Genomic DNA, 20,857 nt, shown 5'->3' with positions numbered 1-20,857 from the left:
TGAAATTAACCCAATCCAGATGAAAGAAAAGACTAAATTTGGTTGATAATTCTTTCAGGCTCATATAGTTTTATGAGTCTAGTAAACAAAACTGACCTAACAGACAACTGAAAAATTAAAGACTAGATCTCTTGAAGTGCAAGGGCTAAAACAACTGTTATTTGTTTTAAAAAGCAAACGGATGGTATGATTAGGGTTTACACTAGTTTAAAAATAGGCCAAGTATTGCATTCCCTTCATGCATTGTTCATTTAAAATAGTGAATATTAAAATACGTGGGTTCTACATGTAACCCACAAAAAAGCTCCTCACAAATCTTTATGTTCTGTGTATCAAATATGCACCTTGTGTACTATGAAAGTTTTATTTATGTCTCATCAAGTTAAAAGTAATGTAAATAGTGAAATTATAATAGGCTAATGACCTGCATATTTTTATATGAATGTCAATATATCTAAATAGGAAATAAATGGCAGTCATATCTACCTATATTAAAAAAAATAAAATATCTTTCCAGATCTTTCATACTTGCCGAAGTCTGGCTTGGCACAAATCAGGAGCCACTTGTCAAAAAGAAACTAATTTTATTTTTAGAACTACAAACGCCAAACAAAACAGCTCCTCAGGGAAAAAACCCTCAGAGCCCAACTGCCACCACCGACTTCCACAAGCCTCTCACCCCCACACCAGCCTCTCAGCCTCCCACAATCCTCCTGCTCTTGAGGCCGATTGGCTGGGTTGCGTGGGCAGAGCCAAAGAAGTCACCCAATGAGCAGCTCCGTGGAGGAGCCAATCAGCTAGATGTTGCTGGGGCCGCTGTGAGCCAATCATCAGCTGGCAGTCTGAAGGGCAGGGAAACAGCCCAATGAACATCACCGCAGAGGAGCCAATCAGCTAGATGTTGCTGGGGCCACTGTGAGCCAATCATCAGCTGGCAGTCTGAAGCTTGCTGGCAGCTGGAAGTTTGCTGGGGCCCCTTTGGCTGTGGCTCTCAACACATACTCATCACTATAAAGACAAGGTATGCAGGTTTTAAGGTTTCACAATCAGTTGTCAGAAAAACAGCAGTTGTTCCTAAAGTATCTCATTAGCATCTGACTCAATTTTTTAGATGACATGATTTAGAAGATGTAAACCCACCCCAAAATTTGTAATTATTCTGAGAGAGATGGTTTTAATGTTAACCCTAGAATCATTAATGTTAACCCTAGAAACAATAGCAATGTGATGTAGAACAACTAATCAACATGACTAAAAATGTGCTCACTTTCAGAAAAACAATCTGGTCATCTGGAAAAAAAATCACAGCTACAATCTGGGGAACACTCCCATATAGGATATTGATCTGATCAAGGCACACTATTTCTAAGTAGAACTATCAGATGAGGGTGAATTTAGGCCAGCTCTAAGGAACAGCCTATAAGACAGAACATAACTGATCCAATTTCCTTTCAAAGCAATCTGGTACTATCCTACCCACTTCAATTCAAAAGTTTGAAGTTAATTCAAATCAAAAGACCATATTGGAGCAAAAGTGAGCAAATGTGTAAATCCTAGCACATTCTTATTGCTGTATTAAGTTTGAAGATGAGCATACCTACCACAGCAGTATTGTTCCAGGAAGCAGGGTAGGAACAGTGGTAAGTTAGGAAACAGACTATTAATTGCACAATTAATAGGAAAGTAAAAACAAGTTTCAAAATCTACAATAAACCTGTATCCAAAGGAGTCATAACAATGAGGTGCTGGACTTTAGTTCTGTGGTACAGCTTTGCAATGGACTCACTGGCCTATAGGTACGGCTCACTTCCTGCCTCCTGAAGGATGAATATGCTACACAGAGCTATGATGGTTTCTACTGAGTGGTAAAATTCACAGAAATTAGACATTACTCATGTCAGAATCATTCCTTGTGCAAAGTTTGATGTAGATGAAGATAAAGTGGTTTCTTGGTCAATAACTGCAATTTCTTTTAAAGTCAGTGGGTTTCTTGTATCTGTAACCACAATAGATTTAAAATACTTTGATGATTGATCTACTCCAATGTTACATTCTCGATAAGAGGGACTAAGAAGAAACATGAACTAGTAACCATTAGAACAGTATGAATCCTATATGTATATCACTTACAGTTCTATTACAGTTGGCCCAGGTTTAATCTCATCCATCTCCATGAAAGCAAAACATTTGGTGCTGGTAAACCTTTTTGTAAGCTTGTAGTGTTTGAATTCAAAGAAGATAGCTGCACCTAAGGAATTAAAACAAACAACATAAGCCAGAGACCACACATTTCTTATGTGTCACCAGAAGCCTATGATTTTACAAAGTAACGTGTCAAACAGTCTGATGACACAACTGTTGATAACTCACTGTGGCTGTCACTCCAAGCTCTGGTACTAGCATGTCTGAGTGACATTTCTCCATATCATTTAATTCTACAAAGTACAACAAAATTGTATAGCAAGAATGTAAGTTATGTACACAGGTAGAATCATAAACTACCAAAGAATATAAAATATTAAATACCACAAGAAAAACAGAAGTTACTTAAGTATCAGCAGTACCTATAAAAATGGTTTCAATAAGCACCTATATTAGATAGAATAGAAATTTAAGAGTTCCTTTAAAAAAATTCTACCTTATATCATTTCTCTCCCTCCTGAAACAACCACGCCCAGATTGTCCTTTCCATATTCTTACAAACTAACTGCCAGTTATAGTATCTTTTTACCCAATGCATCTTATTGAAAGAAAAAAAAATAATTTAACTGTTAGAAAGTAATCATTAGGTTCCTAAAAGGACTTAAGGTAATTATTAGGGAACCTGCTTCCTTAACTCTGTATTATGAGAAAAACTTCCCTATCAAATAATATTTAACCACATTATTACACAACTAGATAATGCAACTGCTAATTCTCATATTTTAAAAAAAATTGACTTTAAGTCAATATTCATAACTATGTGACATAAGATCTTGTGTTAAGTACACTATGAACACAAACCCAGATAAGTACTGTGTCCTTAAGAAGTCAGTAACTGATAATTACAAACCTTTGGTTAATTTTTCAATATGCTTCTGGAGCTCAATGTCCACATTAAAATGAACATATGTATCTTCTTTTCTTGAAGCCACAGGAGTATCTTGCACAGGAGTTAAATCTATGCCATTCAGATCTGGAGAAAAGTTTCTGCTTATGAGCATTCACATATACAGACGGAAAATATAGAAACTGCAAAGGTTACAGTTCCTAAAGAGGCATGGAAAGAGCTGAGAGGAGATTCTCAGGTTAAGAGATTCCTATTTGGTGTGAGCAAGTATGTGACAGTTGTTGAAGTTCATGGGGTATGTGGAGAGAAATGAATATAGACTGGATAGGAGACCTCATGAAGGGGACAAGGAAGCCTTTACATGGCCAAGTGGACAAAACTTGATCTTCATAGTGAAGTGGTAAAAAGAACAAACATGTTTTTCTTAGAGAATAGCCCACTATATTTTTCTATGCAAAAAAAAAATCTGGAGTATTTAATTTGCCACAATGGAGCTCTGCCACCAATTTCTAACTTTGATCAAGTACGACTTATTTAGAAAAGCCTTTAAACCTAACCTTATCATAATTTCCCTGTTAAGAACCAAAAATGGATGAGAACAGCCAACAAAAACCCTTTTGTTAATGAATAATTTTTCATATATATTATCTAAATTCTGGTTATACTGTTTACAACATACCCTGAATTTACAACAACCAGATGGTACGTTATATATAGTTTTAATTTTCTGGGTTTTAAAATCTCAGTTTAGTCAAATGCAACATGGACTCATTTAATAACTCCTCAGTGTTTATGTGTTATTCATTTATGTGTCTCAAAAAGCTCAAAAACAATTTAGTACATTTAATAATTAAAAAATATTTACATAAAAATATTTCAGTTTAACATATGCAAAGGTAATTTAACATTTACAACATCATTAAATATTTTTGTGTTTTAAGTATACTTTCTGAATGAGTATGCAGTTTTACAAATGGCCTATCAAACAATGTAAATATTTTCCAGTATACTATATATTTGATAACTGGTAACATCGGAATTTAAAAGTGTACCAGTATTAGTGCTGTGGATTCTGTTCTTTAAATAAATGTTTTTCTTTGTGGTCAATTGATAAAAGTTCCTCCATTTAATTTCAGCACCAATCTGTTCCTTTGGTGCAAAACTATAGATTAAAATAAGCCGTTTGTACTAACTATAGTTATTTCTGTAAAATGGTATAATTTATTCCTTAATCACATCATCATCCCACGGGATTGCTTTCAGGGCATGGATGTTATGGACGCACCCTACTTCCCTGTCCCCTGATTTTCATCTGCCTCTGTAGGACTCACCTAAGTAGATACCTCAGTAGCACAGGAAGAAGAAGGGGTTGAAGCAGGAGAGATGGGAAAACAGGACATGGGGCTTTGTGGAGAGAAATGAATATAGACTGGGTAGGAGAAGGTGAGGGGTGCTATTGTTAATCTACATCCTGAAGGCTGTAGCTGCTTTTAAGGTCAATGTGTATGTTTAGTCTGCACGTTAGATGAAATCTGAAGAGCAAAAATCTATACAAACTCAGAAGCAAAAGTGAGTGTATAAGTAGGAAATATTTTTTGTAAGTCTTTCGAACTATGTTCTGTAATGATATCTTCTAGGATTTTGCCTCATTATAGAATGCATTAAAGTAAGTTGTCACATATACAAGATCATCCCCTGTCAAAAACTTTGTCCCATATGAGAAAAAACATAATGCAATTTGCCAGTTATTTACCCTTTACACTAACTGTAATATAGGGATCGATGCACTGTCCAGCGTCTTTCAGACCAATTTTCTCAATCCTGATAGTGAGTAATGTCATTCCCGGTTCTGATGGCAACCTTGGTAATAAAGTACCTAGCAACAGAGAAACCTCAATAAAAGTTAGCTCCACCAATAATGCAGAGTAAATACTTTGACAAACAGAAGATATAGCCTACCTCTTAGGAATTAGCTAGGCATTATGTATTTTTATTTCCAAAATTCATGAACATCTGATGTTATACTTTTTTAGAAAAATATTTAAATTTACACATAATATATCTGCATTTCCCAACCATACAATCACCTTTAAGCAGAAATAATAATTTCTATAATAATAGTATATAGTATGTATAATAAAAGTATGTTAAAAGCATCACTTGAGGAAGCCCAATGATACATAATAGTATAATATGCTCACATAATATTTATATTCAATATGTACTTCTATATTATATTCAGCATCTTAATATGAAGTGGTAGAACAAAGACAAGAAAAGCTTTTAAAATACTTGTTATACTGTTCTAAAGTCTGAGACATTTAATATCACAGTTGATCAATATATTCTTCTCTTTAGTTACTCCTAATAAAGAAAATAATTTACAATTTGATATTTATGTTTTAATTTAACTATATAGTCTAACTTCTATTCTTCATTCTATTTTGTATGATTTATTCCCTCAGAAATTAGTACTATACAGACTGACATATAAAATGGCCATTTGTATAACTGAACATTTTTTCCAAAACCAACTAAAATTTTTAAAACTAAAAACCCACCCAGAACAACATGACAACATTCACCCACCAAGAACATATGAAGGAAGAAATCAACTGTTCAGTATGTTCCCTTTTTTGAAACTACCAATAGAGAACAGATGCAAATAAGCTGATTTTAATCAAGTATGTATACAGAACCTCAAAATACACTTAACAAAAGATTTTGGTTGATGTTTTTCAAGTTTCTATTCAACAATGTGTTATGCTACTTTTAATGATGAGTTATTTGAAATACATGAAGCAATAAACACACTACATTTGAAAATACACATTTGATTGATGGCAAATGTGGCTTGAGGAAATTTTGGGAGGTGATGGGAATGTTCTGAACTTGTATAGTGATGGCAGATGAAAAACTCTATAGAGGTGTCAAAAATCGATGAATTTTATACTTACAGAAGGGAAATGTTATGAAATGCAAATTGTACCTCAACAGTGCTGTTAAAAATGTATTACTTTCTAATTTAAACAAATATGAAGACAATACAGACAAATGCAATAATAGGAAGGCCTGGAGGCTGCATTCCACTGTTGCATTAACAAACCTAAATGGGCTCAGGCTGATATCATTAAATATATACATAATACCTTTTATGCATTTTCTTTGATTGACAAATGAGGGTACTTTTAGAAGAGGGGCTTGTACCTGGACATCCGGGATGAACTTCAGAAAGTTAAGAAACACTTCTGAAATTTTATGAAAAATGTGAATATGTATACATTTATATTTATATATATACATACATATTCATATGTATGTATATCATATATGAATTTTTCTGCAGAAAAGTTCATTCTATTATGTAGTACATGGCTGTATAAATATGCTACAGTTTATGTACACATTCTTGTGTTGATAGACATTTGAATTACTTCAAGTGTTTGGATATAGTTAACAGGCTATTATAAATACTCTTCTAACATCTTCTAGTGCCCATAAGCACCCATTTCTGAAACAGGGGAATCACTAAGTCACCTGGCATGTTACCTCCATACCTACTATGTAATGACAATCCATTTCCCAAGGTGGTTGTGCCAACTTTTATTCCTAGCCCAAGTGCAGTAGTGTTCCCATTGCTCCACATCCTCACTAGGTACTGTTTTCTCAGATTCTTCATGTTAGCCAATTTTGGTATAAAGAGATCAATCATTTTAATTTGCATTCCTCTGAAGATTAATAAGGTTGAGCACCTTTTAGAATAAATCAAATGTATGATTTCCTCTTTTCTGAAGTGTGTTCAATTATTTTGCTCGATTTTCTATTGAGATGTCTATCTTATTGAGCTGTAGGAGGTCTCTATTATTTTGCTGGACAAATGTTTTACAAATAGCTTCTTAGTAGTTTTCCTTTATAAAGACTTTTTGTTGAAGTAGAGCATATACATTTTAAAATGCACAAATTGTTAGTACAGTTTGCTGAACTTCCACAAAGTGAATACACCTGTATAACTAGTATCAGATCTAGGAAAGATATGATCAGCCTCCTGGGAGTGTTCTTCCCCCCATCCTATCCAATTCACTCTTCCAAAAGATAGCAACCATTGCTAACTTCTAACACCAAGTGTTAGTTTTGAATGTTAAGAATGACTTTTCTCTGCCATGGTGTCTTCTGATTATGATAAATACTTACTGCTAGTAATATTCAAATTTCTTAATATCTTCCTTTACAATCAGTGCTTTTTATGTCATATTTAAGAAAACTTACCCCACTCCAAAATCATAAAGTTATTATCTTGAAAGCATTTTATAGTTTTGCCATTCACACCTAATTCTATATGTCACATAGAATTATTGACTACGGTGTATAGTAGGAGCTTTAATTTCATTCAATTTCACATAAATACTCAATTGTCTCAGCACTACTCATTAAAAAAGACTGACATTTTCCACCACTGATCTGCAGTCCCACCTCAATCATAAATCATGTGGCAATCACTTTCTGAGTTTTCTATTCTGTCTTACCGGACTGTTTATCCTCTTACGACTAATATAGTATCTTAATTCTATAGCTGTATAAAAGGTCCAGGAACTGCAATAAAAATTCAGATGAGTTTCAGAAAGAGTCTATCTTTATAAACTGCTTCTTCTAATTTATGAACTAGTATATATCTTTACATTTTAAAAATCATAACAATTATTTAATAGAATTTTATTTGACCTAAAAGCCTTCAGAAATAAAGACCTACAGATCCAGGGAAAACTCCTGTTTTTTTGTTTATGTTCCATGAAGAATGTATGGCCATGTAGAAATGACTGGAAAAGGGGGTGTGAGCTAATGGTAAAAGGCTGCCAGGGTCCCAGCAAGCCCTGTCTGGTCAGATTCTTCTTGGCCTCTCTGTATAGCTTTCTTTCCTTCTGGACCTAAGGCAGGTCCTGTCTAGAATGAGGGTTTGTAAGGGAGGGGTAAGGGAGGGTAGGGGGACAGTAAGGGAATAGCAGGGAGGGAAGGAAAGGCAAAGAGAAAGAGAGAGAGAGAGAGCGCTTTCTAGGTTTTATGACTGGCTTTGGGAGAGAAGGGTGAATGGACAGGAGGGCAGGAGGAGAGCAGAGGCTTTGCTGCTGAGGTTGCTTTTGGGATTCCAATCTCCTTCAGTTAGAAGTTCTCAGCAGGCCAAAACCTCACCCTTTGGGCTATCGTATTCTGATCTGACCCTGCCCACCTTCCCCCTCTCTCTCTCCCTCCTCCTCCCTTTCTCCTTTTAAGAAGGGAATGTGTAGATCTTTCCATCTTCTAAGATCTTCTTTGATTTCTCTCTTTAGGGTTCTGTAGTTTTCATTGTATAGATCTTTGACTTCTTTCATTGATTCTCAAGTATCATTTTTTTTTGAAGTTATTGTGAATGGAGTAGTTTTCCTCATTTCCTTCTCAGAGGCTTTGTCACTGATATACAGAAATGCCTTTGATTTATGGGTATTGATTTATATCCTGCTCCTTTGCTGAATTCATTTACTATTTCTGGAAAGATCGACCTTGCTCTTGGATAGGCAGAATTAATATTATCAAAATGACCATACTACCAAAAGTGCTATATAGATTTAATGCAATTCCAATCAAAATCTCAATGGCATTCCTCATAGAAATAGAAAAAGCAATCATGAAATTCATCTGGAAAAATAAGAGACCAAGAATAGCTAAAGAAATCCTTAGCAGGAAGAGTGAAGCAGGGAGTATTGCTATATGAGACCTTAAACTATACTACACAGAAATAGTAACAAAAACAGCATGGTTTCAGCACTAAAACAGACTGGTAGGCCAATGGTACAGAATAGAGGACACAGAGACTAACCCACAAAATTACAATCATCTTATTTTAGACAAAGGTGCCAAAAACATTCACTGGAGAAAAGATAGCATTTTCAACAAATGGTGCTGGGAAAACTGGAAATCCATATGCAACAAAATGCAATTAAACTCATAACTCTCACCATGCACAAAACTTAACTCAAAATGGATCAAGGACCTAGGAATTAAGCCAGAGACTCTTCGTCTAATAGAAGAAAAAAGTAGGCCCTAAACTTCATCATGTGGGTTAGACCACAACTTCCTTAATAAGACCCCTATGGCACAAGAATTAAAACCAGGAATCAATAAATGGGATGGATTCAAACTAAAAAGATTTTTTGTCAGCAAAAGAAAACAATCCGTGAGGTGAACAGAGAGCCTACATCCTGGGAGAAAATGTTTACCCCTCACATATCAGATAGAGCACTAATCTCTAGGGTATATAAAGAACTCAAAAGCTAAGCACTGAAAAAACAAGTAACCCAATCAAAAAATAGGCCAAGGACTTGAACAAACACTTCTCAGAAGAGGATATACAATCAATCAACAAATATATGAAAATATTTTCAACATCTCTAGCAATCAGAGAAATGCAAATCAAAACTAAGATACAACTCCAGTCAGAATGGCAGCTATTATGAAGACAAACAACAATATGTATTGGAGAGGATGTGGGGAAAAAGGCACACTCATACATTGCTGGTGGGACTGCAAATTGGTGCAGCCAATCTGGAAAGCAGTATGGAGATTCTTTGAAAATCTGGGAATGGAACCACCATTTGACCGAGCTATTCCTCTCCTTGGACTATACCCAAAGGACTTAAAAACAACATACTACAGGGACACAGCCACATCAATGTTTATAGCAGCACAATTCACAATAGCTAAACTGTGGAGCCAACCTACATGCCCTTAAGTGGATGAATGGATTTTAAAAAATGTGGCATATATACACTATGAACGTTTTTAAAAGAGAATAAAATCATGGCATTTGCAGGTAAATGGATGGCATTGGAGAAGATAATGCTAAGTGAAGTTAGTCAATCCCCCAAAAACAAATGCCAAATGGTTTCTCTGATATACGGAGGCTGACTCATAATAGGGTAGGGAGGAGGAGCATGGGATGAATAGATGGATTCTAGATAGGAAAGAGGGGAGTGAGGGAAAGGAAGGAGGCAGGGGATTAGCCTCCTAATGAATGTGATGGACATCATTATCCAAAGAACATGTCTGAAGACACAAATTGGGTGTCAACCTACTTTATATAGAGAGATACGACAAATTGTGGTATATATGTGTAATAAGAATTGTAATGCAAAAAAAACCAAGTACATGAATAACGTGAATTGGCGTGAACATACTTTATACAAAGATAAAAAAATTGTGCTCTATATGTGTAATAAGAATAGTCCATTGTCGTGTATTAAAAAAAATAAAATCAATAAAAGAAAAAGAAGGGAATGGGGAGTGGGTAGGGAAAAACTGTGGAATGAACCCAAACTAACTTTCCAATGCACATATGTGAATATACTATAATGAAACTCATCATTTTGAATATCTATAAGATACTAATTTTAAAAAATGTAAATAAATAGATCAGTAAAGTGGATGAAAGGGAACAGTGGGAGGGAGGATGAGGAGGGTGAAGGGACTGAATTGGAGAAAATTATATTCCATGCATTTATAATTAGTCCAAATGAATCTAATGTCAAGAATAACTATTATGAACAAATGAAAAAAAGAATAATGACTTCACTGTTTTTATAAAATGCATTCTCATAAACAATTCAATTGAGAGAAATGAAAAAAGTAAAAGAGAATGTATAATTCAACATCTCACAAACCATAACAATTATTAAGTCACTCTTCCATCTTTTTCTCTAATTTCAAGATGGCTCCAGTTTCATTTTCTTTTTTTTTTTTTATTGATTGTTCAAAACATTACAGAGCTCAAGACATATCATCTTTCATACATTCGACTCAATTGGGTTTTGAACTCCCCAAATACATAATACAGACTCACTTCTGTTACATACTCACATTTTTACATAATGGCATATTAGTGACTGTTGTATTCTGCTACCTTTCCTATCCCCTACTATCCCCTCTCCCCTCCCCTCCCCTCCCATCTTCCCTCTCTACCTCCTCTGCTGTTGTTCAATTCAACAAAGGTTTATTTTCTACATAAAATTCTTATATTTCTTTTGTTGAATTTATAATAAGGTCCTTGATATTATTTAATACTACTATAAATATTATAATAGTTTATTTTCTAAGCAACTATTACTTGTTTGAGATAGAATTGATTTGTCTGTACAGATTTTATATCCAGGAACCGCATTATCTTATTAATGAGTTATGAATAGGTTTTTGCATATATTCTCTATATATTCATAAATATGCAAATAAAGAACATCCCCCCTTTATATTTCATTTTCTTTTCCTAGTGCAGTAGCTAGGGCTTCCAAAACAATGCTGATGAAAAGAAGTAATAGATAATCTTGTTTTGTTCAAATTCATCATTAAACTATTTTGGGCTGTAAATGTCATGTAGCCATGTTTTATCAAGTTAAGGATGTTTTTCTGTTCTTTGCCAAGAATTGTTTAAAATCAAGGCTGTATTTCAAATTTAACTGAAAACTTTTTCTGCATTGTTGACAACTTTATGAAATCTTTCCCCTTAATCTGCTAATGTGAACTACCTTGATAAATTCTGCTAACAATAATTTGAAAAATCACTCATTAGTTCAGGGAGATTTTCTGAATTATTTTCCACAGCATCCTATGTTTATTCAGTCAATCTTCATTTGGCAGTTACATTATTTCTAACTTTTTATCATTATAAAAAACACCTAAACAGAGAAACTTGTGTATATGCATATGTTTTCCCCTCTTTTTCCTGTATTTTGGGGGTGCATCTTCAGAGTAAATTCTCAGGAATGGGATTGCTAAGGAAAAAATATGTACTTATATGTTGTTAGAGAATGCTCAATTCCCCTCCAAAGGAACTGTACCATTTTTCTATTCCCACCAGTGATTAATAAGTATCTATTTCCCCTAAGACTCTCCAACAGTAGCTTTAATTTATGTTTTTATTAAAAATAAAGTTGAGTATCTTTTTATATGTTTAACGGGTATTTTTAAAATGTGTGTGTGTGTGTGTGTGTGTGTGTGTGTGTGCACGCTCACGCGCTTGCTCATATTGTCTGTTCCTCTCATGTATTCTGCTTTGGTTATTACAATTAAAATTTTTCTTTATACATTAAGAATGTTGGGTTGGGATGTAGCTCAGTGGCAAAGTGTCTGCCTTGCATTTGCAAAATCCTGGAATCGAACCCCAGTTCTAAAAAAGACAAAAAAGAACCCACCCCACCCCCAAAAACCCCCAAGAATGTTACCTCTTTTATGTATTACCTCTTTACTACCTGTTTTGACATTCAAAAGATGATTGCTTTACAACTTTCAAAAAGTCTTTTTGATGTTAAGATTATTTTTTGCCAAGTTGATATTAAACTTGTTGTTACTTTGGGGTGAGTCAATTTTATAAGCTGTCATTATCTAGATCTTTCAGTTGAAATGGTAGGGCTGATGCTACATTCCTTACCAACAATCTTTTTGCCTGAGACTACACAGTAAGGTTTAATGTAATCATTATGCTTCAGATAATTTAATATGGAGGCAGTGATTTCAAGTCTGAATTTCTTGTTTAATTCAAGGTAGAATGTCAAACATTGTGTTCCATAATGAAGGAAGCTGACTGTAATTAAGATCATAGATTACATAGAAAGGTGCCTATTTAAGGTGTTTCAGAATGCTCTATGATGTGCTCTCTCTACATGGTCAACTCCTACATACTCAGTGAGTCCTAAATCTGGCCAGATTTATTGAACTCCCTCAGCCCTTCTTTTTTGCCAACCTACGACATTGGTGCACATCTCTAATCATAATCATGTGCTTTTGGCTCTGTCTTGCTGACTACACAATAAGCATCCTGAAAGGTGTGGGAACTGTTCCTTTTGTAGTATGCACAAGGAATAAACAGATCTTTGTTGAAGAAATATTTTATTGAATGAATGACTGAATTTCCAGTTCTAGAGGTTATCATGCTCTAGTAAACAAATGGCTAGAGAATCTATATCAATGAGTGAAGAAATAATAAACATAAAAGAAGATCAAATACTAGAATAATACCATACCATCTATAGCTCCCAGGTAGATGAAAAAGGGTGCATGTTTTTGCATGAAAGATAAAACCATGATAGTTGTAAATTGAGCCAATGCATTAAAAGGAAGATTTCTAAGTGAAGAATTAACATATCCAATTACATAGTGTAATATGAGAACAAGTCAACTACATTCATAAAATTCCAAGACTAACAAGGATAAGAAAGAAATCACTACACACAATCCAGTGTAAACTGTGCTATTCCAGCTAGATCATCTGCTCTCAGATCTAGAGCAAAGTTCAGAAGAAATGTTCTTCCACATGGAACTGCTATGTAAATAAGAAATAGCTAACACTTGTGAGTATTTGTGTTGTGCCACATACTATCCTACTCCTCTCATCTAATCCTCACAACAATAGTTTAGTTCTATTTTTCAGAGGTTAAAAGTGAGGCATAGAAAAGCAAATTATCCATAATCACACAGCAGTTTGGCTACAGAGTCCATGCTTTTAACCATCATGCCTCATTTTAACATTTTTATTTTAATTGTCCCTAAAGCCTTAAAAGGAACTGCAGGAGAACCTCCCCATCTCAAGCTTCTGCAAAGTTCCTTTTGCCATGTAAACATAACAGTCACAGGTTCCCAGGATTAGAATATAGACATTTTTGTGAGGCCACTATTTGTACCTCAAACTTTTAAATATGGAAAACTCTAAATGGCTACAGCTGTCCAAACCAAGTTTTCAATAACATCCCAGGGATGTTATTGAGCTGTCACTAAGAACTCCCAAGTAAGGGATTGATTAAAAAATAGTAACATTTGAACTTTGTACACTGAGCAGTGCACATTCACAGGAATGGAAAGAGACTGAGTAGCCCAGATAGCAATATGATAGGTCTTTAACACTCATATAGCAGTGAGAAGCAGGACTGTGTTCATTTGGTTAATTCCACTTTCAGTTTTTCCTGCAAGACAAAGGAAGCCATTGGTAGCTGGTGAGCCCCAAGTTGTACTGAACACAGAAAGCACGTCTTTTTCTGACTTATCTGCCCCCAACCACCTCTTATGCACCAACCAGAGCAAGCATGCTCTCACTGGTGTCAAAAAGAGTTGGAAGGAATTAATGAATTCAGTGTGATTTTCTGTGAGAGGAAGATTCTAAGCCTAAACCTAAAGACAACTCTGATAAAATAATGACAATGAATTGGAAGGTTTGGAACTATTTTACCACACTACTGTAATAGGGGATACCAAAAAGTCTATCTTGTTGATGGAAACTGTTTATTAACAGGTGGTACTTGGGTAAAAACTTAAGTTGCTCTATTTCATTGTGCTTCATCTGTGGAAAACAATTTATGAAGGTAGCTATGGATCCCCCAAATGGCTGTTTGTTAAACATAGACAAGTTTGCTTAAGAATGTTTTAAAAACTGTGTAAAAGCATCTGACCTAGCCAAGAATGTTACAGCCACTGCCACTGTGGAGAGGAAAGGGAATTGTGCAAGTAAGGCCTCTGCCTCTGCTGGGCACCCAACAGCACTGACACAGACCGAGCAATGAAACACCACTGTACCTGCAACAGGTACAGAAAAACAATGGGAGAACATCTGAAGCCCCTCACCCCCCCCCGCCCATAACTTCTTTGTTCCAAGAGGGTGCTGAGAAAAATGAAGGTCTAAGTATCAAGTAGGATGGCCTCACATTCAATAGTCTCTGTGTAGCCATAGAGATCATGGAGAATCAGACAATAAAAGGACCACCAACCCGAGGATGAGTCTGGAGTGACATGGATATGAAGGTCAGTGGGATCCTTAAGGCCCTGTCCTCACATGCAGAAGAGGAAGTCATTCTTTTCTTTCAACTTTTTATTTTTGCTTTTTAAAAATTTCTATTGTTTATATCTCATATAATACCATAAGGACAATTTCTAGTCCAAAATTGGAAATGGCATGACAGTCTTTGTTCCAAAATAGTACATTATTGTCTAGGTAAGAACATTAAAAGAGGAAAATTACCAAAGATTATATTTTTTTAAAACACTGATTTGAATTTGCTTTTTACATGATATTGTACAAATGTTTGTCACAGGCATTTACTTCAATAAGAGGTGAGTCAGTCTTCATTTTGCCTTGGTGCTTGGTGAATTAAATGTCATGAATAAGGAGCACAAAATTTGTTGTCCATACTTTTAGGACAGAGATGGACCTGATATCTAAAATGTAAACTAAGCATTATCATATGTGTGTGATTATATATTTATGTCTTCTTTGTTTTAGATTTATCATACTTGCAATTAAATTCAGATGTTTGATACTACCAATTCAAAGTCTGTCACACACATTTTTAAAGTGCACATTTCTTTGTAATTTTAAAATCCAATAAAAAAGATATATATAAAATAATATTTTCTATTATTTTGGGATAATTTTAACATAATTTAAAATAATGGTATTGTCAAATCATTATTTGGTCATAACATTTTGTAAATGGCACAAAACATGAAATGGGTCTTAAAAATCTAGCAAGAGAAAAATTTTGCAATTTGTACTGCACATCTGCAATTTGTACACACATACAAATTGTGTGAAAATATGAAAACACATGCACAATTTCTTTTGGTTGGTAACTGATTAGTAGTTGAGGAACTGCTCCAACCTTTCAAGATAAAGAGTAAAATCATAAGAAGTTTATTCACTTTGAAATTATATTAAAAGTTTGATAAAAATCTTAGGGGTCATTAGCATTCAAACAATAATACTTCTAGGTCTGTCAAAAATTATACTTTATTAAAGTTGTTTGTATATAGGTTATATGAGTATATTCTTGTTTTTATTTTCTTTATTGACTGGTACTAGAAATATGTATTTTTCTGTGTTCAGAAATATGTGATTTGGATAATGGCTGAATTCTTAAGTGTCACCATCATATCTGGAAAAAAATAATAAATACTCTCACAAAACCTAAGATGAATCAGTGGGTATGTGCTTCATACACAGATGCCATTTAGCATGCAAGGAAGAGTTACTACAGGTGTTGGGTTAAAAATTTGAGTGGCCAGAGGACTTTCAAGAAAAAGCAGGCCTGGGGCTGGGGATGTGGCTCAAGCGGTAGCGCGCTCGCCTGGCATGCCTGCGGCCCGGGTTCGATCCTCAGCACCACATACAAACAAAGATGTTGTGTCCGCCAATAACTGAAAAATAAATATTAAAATTCTCTCTCTCTCTCCTCTCTCACTCTCTCTTTAAAAAAAAAGAAAGAAAAAGCAGACCAGATGTTGCTTAGAGCCTTGATGAAGAGCCTACTCAATAGACATTTCCTATGAACCAATTTCTGCAAAGCTCTGGAGAAAACCTTTTGACTTCAAGTGACAAGATTCATGGATTAAAAAACAAAACAAACAAAACAAAACAAACTGAGCCAGACATAGTGCTGCATGCCTGTAATCCCAACAACTTGGCAAGTTAAGGCAAGAGAGGCCAGCGTGGGCAACTTAGCAAAACCCTGTTTCAAAATAAAAAAATAAATCAAAGAGCTGGGAATGTAGCTAGGTGGTAGAGCATCCCTGACTTCAATCCCCAGTACTACAAACAAACATGTAGAAACAAATTATAAAAAATAAATCTTTCAAAACTGCTTGAGAGTAATAGAATATTAACAAGCCTTAAAACTATTGAAAAACAGCTAGGAGAACTACCAGATAACATTGAATGGTATTTTCCTTTCCTTTCAATATAAGTACATGACTGGATGAGGGACTCTGGCTCTGACTGTTTGGCTCAGTCTGAGAATTTGAGACTTTGAGAGAAAGGATGTGCTCGGAGAGCCAGAGTCTATCTGCACACTTTGGTGGTATTTACTGTTTAACCCTAAATATATTCTGAAATTCTGTGAAATAAGGATGCCCTAATATTCATGGAACAGCAATGAATATTTTGTTGCAGTTTTCAACTTCCTATATGCATGGGTAAGAAAAAAACTGCACTTTAGCTGAAAATGAAATACATATTTGCTTAACTCTCAAGTTCAACTCAGAATTGAATATTTATGCAGGAAAGAAACAAGTACAGGTTTGATATTAAAGAAGTAAGATTCACTCTTCATTTTGAGTTTCAAAAAAACATTTTTTGTACATATCTAAGACTATATAAAAGATGAATAACCAATACAAATCTAGAATAATGTTGAGATTGCTAGGCTTATGTTTAGGTCACTCAGAAACGTTTTTTAAAATTTTGTCTAAAATTGTGACATGGCTATTTGTGCATGTGGTACTAGGAATGAATGTAGGGCTTCACACAGGTGAGGCAAGCACCCTACCACTGAGCTACATCCCTAGTTCTTTCTATTTTGAGACAAAGTCTCTCTAAGTTGCCCCCACTGGCCTCAAACTTGCAATCCTCCTGCCTCAATTTCTCAAGTAGCTAGGATTATAAGCATATAATCCTGGCCAGCTATTTTTTTTAAATTTGTATTACTTTGGTTTATCATTTAGAAGCTTTAATATTCAACATGATAAATAAATTTTCAGGTAATAAATAATAGGTTATAAATTTTTATCCTCTATTTAAATGAAATCTACTGAGATTACCTTAAGAAAATTAAACTACTATTTGGACTTAAGCCAGTTAGTGTTTAAAGCAGTACAAAAAAGTTACTGTCTTATGAGAATTGAAGGCTTTGAAAATGATAATAATGTCAAAGAAAGGTTCAACAATTTTTTATTCTTTTCAAGAAAGGTTGGATAAAAATCCATTTTTGATTTTAAATGGGAATGAACTACTCTTGATCATACCATATTCATATATTATACTTTATCTCATTAGCTTAACAGTAGTAGTGTTTACCATGTGTGTTTGTCAAAACTTATAAAGCTGTACATTAAAAAAGATGCCTTTTATATATGTAAGGGACACCTTAATAAATCTTTTTTTAAAAAGCTCACAATAAGCTAGATGCTATAGCACAAGCCTGGAATCCAGGTGACTTGGGAGGCTGAGGCAGGAGGATCCCAAGTTTAAGACTAATCTCAGCAACTAAGTGAGGCCCTAAGCAACTAAGTGAAATCTTGTCTCAAAATAAAAAATAAAAAGGGCTGAGGATGTGGCTCACTGGTAAAGTACCCCTGTGTTAAATCCTTAGTACCAAAAAAAAAAGTACAACAAACTTACAATTATATAAATTACATAAAATAAAGGTAATAAAAATGTTATAATTCTTAGAAGCACCCTGCCATGATAATGTAGACACAACAGCCTTATCATGAATGAAATCTTGGATGTCCACAGTATAACAATTTTTTTCCCATTCTACAATTAAGTTAAAGGTCAAATTGTCCTTCAATGACATTTTCAATTTTATAATGACACAGGCCCTGGAAAATATGATCAAAAATCAAATATAGCCAATTGAACTATATGTACTCTTTCTTACTTTGAGGAAAATAATTCATGGAATAGAAAGGTTTAGTGAGCTTTCTGTATCTCTGAAATAAAATACCAAAATGCTATATCAGAATAAAAAAATCTAATTACTTTGGGCTTAATCTTTCATAGCAAATAGACTTAATTTACAGAGTTTCTTTTCAACTCAGCAACCTGAACCCCATAAAGACTTGTCCATTTCATGACTTACATCATCTGCTTTAAGGATCTTGTTTGCTACAGAAGTATAACTAGTGAACAAATAACCAAACCCAGAAATTTATAGAACTGGAATCTATTTCAATTACAGCATGTGGTTTAAAAAGGAAATAAAAAATGCAGAAAAATTTTAGCAAATTTATTTACCTCATCATCTCAGCAATCTTGAATTTCCTACAAATATAACAAGTAAAATATAGCTCTTTATTCATAAAGACAAGCAGATTGGAAATAATTACCTTGTACCAAAGAAACACTAACAATAACATTTTATAGTGATTGTAATTTTTCTAATAATCCTATGGTGTAGGACTGTTAGCATCATTTATAGGTGATAATGAAAATACAGTAGCCACCACTACCCCAGCAAATGAGAAGTATAATGCCAAATGATTTGTATGTGGTGCCTAATTTTCATTGTAACCCTATGAATTAGACATTGTCAACATCTCCTTTTATAAAGAATTAAGTACAGTCACTTAACTACTGATTGGCAGATGTTAGACTCAAAAGCGCAGGTATCTTATTGGTCTAAGCCTATACTGTTTATATTTCAAACGTCTTCTACCAAAGAGTATTTAAATTACTGGAATATGACTTTAATTATGAAGTTTTCTGGATGATATGTATATTATATTTAATTATACCATAAAGCATAGAGTCTTTTAAAAAAATGCATCACAATAGTACAGTGCTATTTCTACACTTCCAAAAATGAACTAATTCATCAGAAGTAAAAACTGTGCACTGTATAAGAACAGAAGAAAGTATAGAAGTAGAAGAGGCAAATAATTTACTCAGGGTGCTTGACTAGGGTATTTTACAACCTTGTCAAGATCTTCCAAAAATAAAAAGGACTTTCTATGTATTCTTTATTTCCCTGTTAAGGGCAACTGTTTAGTATCTATTCCTCCAGGTCCAGGTTTCACAATCATATATGATTATTTAAAGAACAGCTAGATATATAAAGAAAAGAATTAACATAGCAAACAGTTACTCTAGAAAGCCTACTTACAATGTTGGTCTATGGCTAGCATCTGGGAACCTGGATTTCAGCAGGATTCCCATCATGCCCTGTTAAGAAGATCACTGTGCCTAAACCGTCCATGCAAACAATATGGTTTGTGCTGAACACTTGCTTTCTTCCTGGAGTCTGTAGTTTTGGTTCACGCTAACCCCAATAAGTGTCTTGTGCACTGAATCTCTACAGTGCTTCCCCAATAGACAATATTTTTTCATTTTACAGGTGTGAAAGAATGTTGAGAGAATCAAGTACATATTTGACTCTGCTGGGAGAGGACTCTTAGAAGTTTGGTTTCCTCTGGAATTTGCCTGTGTGCCTTTACCCTTTGCTGATTTTGTTCTTGTGTTTTCTTGTTGTAATGACTCAGAATACAACTGTGAGTACAGCTATATGCTGAGTCCTGTGGGTATTCCTAGCCAATCACTAAACATGGGATGTTTTGAGGATCCCTGACACAAATAGTAAGATACTTTCACAATAAACCGATAGCTACTGCTAACAGAATGACCATGATAATTTGCTTAAGATTGGCAAACCTGGAGATGTTTTACCCGCCACTAACAAATACAAAAGTAAGTTCCAAACACCTGACCTTGAATTATATAATGTACATTTTTTGTACCCACCAGGCACTCTAGCAGGAAAAGAATTAGGAGACCCTGCTCCAGCACCACCTTCTTCTTCATCTTCTTCAAATTTCAAATGCTCTTCCTCACCAGGGGCTAAAATTCTCCTATATAAAAAAGGACAGAAAAATTAGTGAGCTACTCCACTTAATACACCAGCTAACCCTCATAGCCACTAACTTCCCAGATAAGATGCTGATTATTAGGTTGATGTTGATATAAATGTCAATGTCAATCATCTCATTGCTACCAGTCATATCACCAATACCAAATTTGATAGAGAAAAAAATACAGAAATATTTGAAAAACAGGCATAAAATAGATAATAAAATCAGAAGACAAAATATGGATGCTTATTTATTTACCTTAATGGGCTAGGCTGAACATCAAATGGAAATTCTTTATTATATGTGAGAATATTTTTTAGGACTAGAATAAAGACATAGACAAACAATAGTCTTATATCTTAGTCTTACATGTTATGTAAGACTTATATATTAGTTAGTCTT

The 20,857-nt window shown here is 34.5% G+C and overlaps 1 protein-coding gene across 1 annotated transcript; it reads right to left on the bottom strand.

Annotated features, from left to right (window-relative positions):
* Positions 1–2,111: 2,111 nt before the first annotated feature.
* On the bottom strand, positions 2,112–20,451 carry LOC144373602 (axin interactor, dorsalization-associated protein-like). Its single transcript, XM_078036628.1, has 4 exons — positions 20,349–20,451; positions 4,803–4,925; positions 3,053–3,175; positions 2,112–2,248 (listed from the first exon to the last, which is right to left on the bottom strand). Exons 2-4 carry the CDS (start codon positions 4,888–4,890, stop codon positions 2,127–2,129), a joined length of 333 nt encoding a protein of 110 aa, XP_077892754.1. The 5' UTR covers positions 4,891–4,925; positions 20,349–20,451; the 3' UTR covers positions 2,112–2,126.
* Between the last annotated feature and the right edge of the window lie 406 nt (positions 20,452–20,857).

This window comes from Ictidomys tridecemlineatus, unplaced genomic scaffold (genome assembly GCF_052094955.1).
Source record: "Ictidomys tridecemlineatus isolate mIctTri1 unplaced genomic scaffold, mIctTri1.hap1 Scaffold_443, whole genome shotgun sequence".
Classification (NCBI taxonomy): Eukaryota; Metazoa; Chordata; class Mammalia; order Rodentia; family Sciuridae; genus Ictidomys; species Ictidomys tridecemlineatus.
The sequence above is the reverse complement of the archived record's forward strand: the minus strand, read 5'-3'. Positions and strand labels throughout refer to the sequence as shown.